This window comes from Bos mutus, chromosome 10 (genome assembly GCF_027580195.1).
Source record: "Bos mutus isolate GX-2022 chromosome 10, NWIPB_WYAK_1.1, whole genome shotgun sequence".
Taxonomy (NCBI): Eukaryota; Metazoa; Chordata; class Mammalia; order Artiodactyla; family Bovidae; genus Bos; species Bos mutus.
Genome location: NC_091626.1, coordinates 81,131,874 through 81,136,185, shown reverse-complemented (window position 1 = coordinate 81,136,185; position 4,312 = coordinate 81,131,874). Strand labels below are relative to the sequence as shown.

Below are 4,312 nucleotides of genomic sequence, written 5' to 3'. Positions count from 1 at the left end.
AAAATAATCTCCTAAAATAAATTAGACAAATTTGAAATTTAGATTTCACTATATCCTTAATTTATAAAGTCCTGAATTAAGCAAAAGTTACTAAAAAGGTTGAATTTCATTTCATTTTAATTAATAAATTAATTAATTCCATTTTAAGTATCAGCAGCCTGAATTACAAGCTAAGTGTTGCTGATATGTAAAGTGTGAGATGCAAAAAGCTTAGTTAATTATTATCCCAAAATCGGTTACAAATGCAGAAACCACAAACCTTTAGAAACAACAGTACATTTTATTCACTACACATTTTAATCTCTTTTCCCTATCTGCTCTAAGAAAGCTGGACGACTGTAGAATGAACAAACCATAAGCACTCAGAAAGAAATAATAGTTAAAATAATTGGGGAAACGGCATCTTTATTTTGGATAATGTTCTTAATTAAGCATTTTTGCTTAGGTAGATAATTTGTCCAGGCAATTGTTCACCCATTCAGTCCACTTTGTGAAATAGGACAGAGAAAACTTGTTATTGAACCCCCAGAAATTCTGTCCCTCCATGTCCAGACACCCTCAAATTCTTGGTTCTTTCTTAAAGGAAGTCCAATTACAGCTGTACTTCACTTTGTGGAATAGATGATTTTCTGAAGGCTATAAAGGTGGCTCCCTTAAATTACACTTTATTTCTCTGTTATATTCTTAGAATCATATTTAAATAATATGTACTAGGGTTGAAAATAAAATGCATAATCAAACCAACATTTGTAATTATATATTTTAAAGAGAAGATCTTTAGACACATTTTGGATAATACTTAAATATGTCAAATGGCAAAAATATTGAAATAAAATATGGTCCTACAACCTATCAATTGACACTGGATTTGCAGCAAAGAGAGTTAAGTCCTGACTAATGCCCTTTACATTTAGCATATATCTTAACACTATTTGAATAAACCCTAGCCACTAAATTCCTAATTCTTATTTTGAGTACTTTCTGACTTACTATTTAATATCCATCTAAGGCTATTTGTTTCTTTATGATCCTTAGAGAGTAGAAACCTGAATTATTCTTTGGAGCAGAGTGAAAATATCACACCTGTAAGGCTGTACTTATTTCATACAGTAATCCTTCCTTTTACTCAGTCACTACCAGTGGAGAATATTTTGCAGTGTAAATATCAAAATAAGTTTAGGAATCCTGTTGAATCCTTATATATTGTTTCAATTCTGAAATACAAAGCAGATTTATACTTCCTTTTAGAAGCTTGGTTATAATGAAAAGATCAATTTTCTTAAGACAATTTTATTTCTTAAAAAAGACTAATCTGTTATGTAGTGGGTGACTTTTATGATAATAGTAGGCTTTATTGTAACAGTTCCTTAACCAAAATTATTATTAAGTTTTCTAGAAAACCATCCTGTTTGTGTCTTATTCAGACAGATAGCTTGTGTTGCAACTAAGTTCACTATGACTTCTGATTTATGTTTTAAGAACAGATATTTCAGCCCAAAAGACTTTCTTTAGAGCAGCCTTCATCTCATTGTTCCTGAGGCTATAAATTAGAGGATTGCAGAGGGGCGTTATTACAGAATAAAATAAGGTCACAATTTTTTGCACTTTCACTGGGTGTCCTGATCCAGGACTGACATACATCAGCATAACAGAGCCAAAAAACAGAATTACCACAGCCAGATGAGAAGCACAAGTGGAGAAAGCCTTGCGTTTGCTGGCTGCTGACGGCATCCTTAACACAGCCAGAATCACTAGCGCATAGGAGCAAAGGATGAAGAGAAAGGTGCCAGTCATGAAAACAGCATTGAAAGCAGAGTAAATGAGTTGCGTGGTGGTGTCTTCAGAACAGGACAGCATCATCAATGGGACAGGATCACACATAAAATGGTCGATGATATTTGGGTTGCAAAAGGGCAACCGTGAAATGAGAACAACAGGGGTTAGGAAGAGAATGAACCCACAGGACCACCCAAAGGTGACAAGGCCAGTGTAGAGCTCTTTAGTCATGATGTGTGGGTAATGCAGAGGACGGCAGATGGCAAGATACCTGTCAAAGGCCATGATACAAAGGTAGAAGCCCTCATCACACCCGAAAGAGAAGAAGAAGTAGAACTGTGCAAAACAACTCACGAAGGAGATGGACTTGCTTGAGGACAGAAAGTTGGCCAACATATTAGGGATGGTTGTGGTGACATAACATGTTTCCAGGAAAGAGAAATTCCCCAAGAAGATGTACATGGGGGTGTGAAGGCGCTGATCCCACCGCACAGCACAGACAATGGCTGTGTTCCCCATCAGGGTCAGGATATAGGTGGCTGAGAAGAGTCCGAAGTAGAGGAGCTGCATTTCTGGGCTTGAGGGAAAGCCCAGGAGGATAAAGTGGGTAACAGAGTGGGTGGTTTCTCTGCTGGATACATTCATTAGTCTGGAAGACATGGGATGACAGAAGTTACTGAACTTTAACAGAGTATACTGATTCTTCCTGAAAAATCCTAACTTTATTACCATTTTGAGGGGTTTAAGTAATAAACAATGAGTTCTGTTTTAAAGCACCCAAACTGTGATCATCATAACCTATTGTCCAAGAGTATGATTTCATTTTGATGTTGTTTAGTCAGGTAGTCATGTCTGACTCCTTGGTGATCTCATGGACTATAGCTCATCAGGCTCCTCTGTCCATGGGATTTCCCAGGCAAGAATACTGGAATGGATTGTCATTTCCTTCTCCAGGATATCTTCCTGCATTGGCAGGTGAATTCTTTACCACTGAGTCACCAGGGAAGCCCTTCATTTTGATAAGATGCAAATAACAATATAAATAAGAACATGGTTTGGCACAAACATTAAACTAGATTGGGAATCTGGATAACACATAAGTGTAAAATTTGTAATTCTGAGTAAGTCACTTAACCTTCTATGTGTGTTTCCTCATCTATTTACCATAAAAAAGAAGAGTACATACATATCAGCATATGTGGAATTTCTAAAGTATTATGTAAAATTAGTTTTTTGTAATTAGTGATATTGATAATAATAGCAAATTAAATTTCAAAAGGTTCTGTCTCACTGAGAACAAAGAAAGGATACAGGGAATATTTCTTTTTGTGCTTGTTTAAGACATTGGATGCCAACATCCTTTGGGTCATGGAAAAAGCAAGAGAGTTCCAGAAAAACATCTATTTCTGCTTTATTGACTATGTCAAAGCCTTTGACTGTGTGGATCACAATAAACTGTGGAAAATTCTTCAAGAGATGGGAATACCAGACCACCTGACCTGCCTCTTGAGAAATCTGTATGCAGGTCAGGAAGCAACAGTTAGAACTGGACATGGAACAACAGACTGGTTCCAAATAGGAAAAGAAGTACATCAAGGCTGTATATTGTCACCCTACTTATTTAACTTATATGCAGAGTACATCATGAGAAATGCTGGGCTGGAAGAAGCACAAGCTGAAATCAAGATTGCCGGGAGATATATCAATAACCTCAGACATGCAGATGACACCACTCTTATGGCAGAAAGTGAAAAGGAACTAAAAAGCCTCTTGATGAAAGTGAAAGTGGAGAGTGAAAAAGTAGGCTTAAAGCTCAACATTCAGAAAACGAAGATTGTGGCATCTGGTCCCATCACTTCATGGGAAATAGATGGGGAAACAGTGGAAACAGTGGCAGACTTTATTTTTTTTGGGCTCCAAAATCACTGCAGATGGTGATTGCAGCCATGAAATTAAAAGATGCTTACTCCTTGGAAGGAAAGTTATGACCAACCTAGATAGCATATTCAAAAGCAGAGATATTACTTTGCTAAAAATGGTCCGTCAGGTCAAGGCTATGGTTTTTCCACTGGTCACATATGGATGTGAGAGTTGGACTGTGAAGAAGGCTGAGCGCCGAAGAATTGATGCTTTTGAACTGTGGTGTTGGAGAAGACTCTTGAGAGTCCCTTGGACTGCAAGGAGATCCAACCAGTCCATTCTAAAGGAGATCAGCCCTGGGATTTCTTTGGAAGGAATGATGCTAAAGCTGAAACTCCAGTACTTTGGCCACCTCATGTGAAGAGTTGACTCATTGGAAAAGACTCTGATGCTGGGAGGGATTGGGGGCAGGAGGAGAAGGGGACGACAGAGGATGAGATGGCTGAATGGCATCACTGACTTGATGGACGTGAGTCTGAGTGAACTCCGGGAGTTGGTGATGGACAGGGAGGCTTGGCGTGCTGCGATTCATGGGGTTGCAAAGAGTCGGACACGACTGAGCGACTGAACTGAACTGACATTGTTAAGTAATGATGAAAAGAGGTTCTCTGGTACC

At 38.2% G+C, this 4,312-nt stretch overlaps 1 protein-coding gene across 1 annotated transcript; it reads right to left on the bottom strand.

Annotated features, from left to right (window-relative positions):
* Positions 1-1,467: 1,467 nt before the first annotated feature.
* On the bottom strand, positions 1,468-2,421 carry LOC102282523 (olfactory receptor 11G2). The gene has a single exon (XM_014482607.2). It carries the CDS (start codon positions 2,419-2,421, stop codon positions 1,468-1,470), a length of 954 nt encoding a protein of 317 aa, XP_014338093.2.
* Positions 2,422-4,312: the final 1,891 nt, after the last annotated feature.

Excerpts from the sequence above, each read along its gene's own strand:
- LOC102282523 (XM_014482607.2), bottom strand. The coding sequence starts at position 2,421 with ATGAATGTATCCAGCAGAGAAACCACCCACTCTGTTACCCACTTTATC.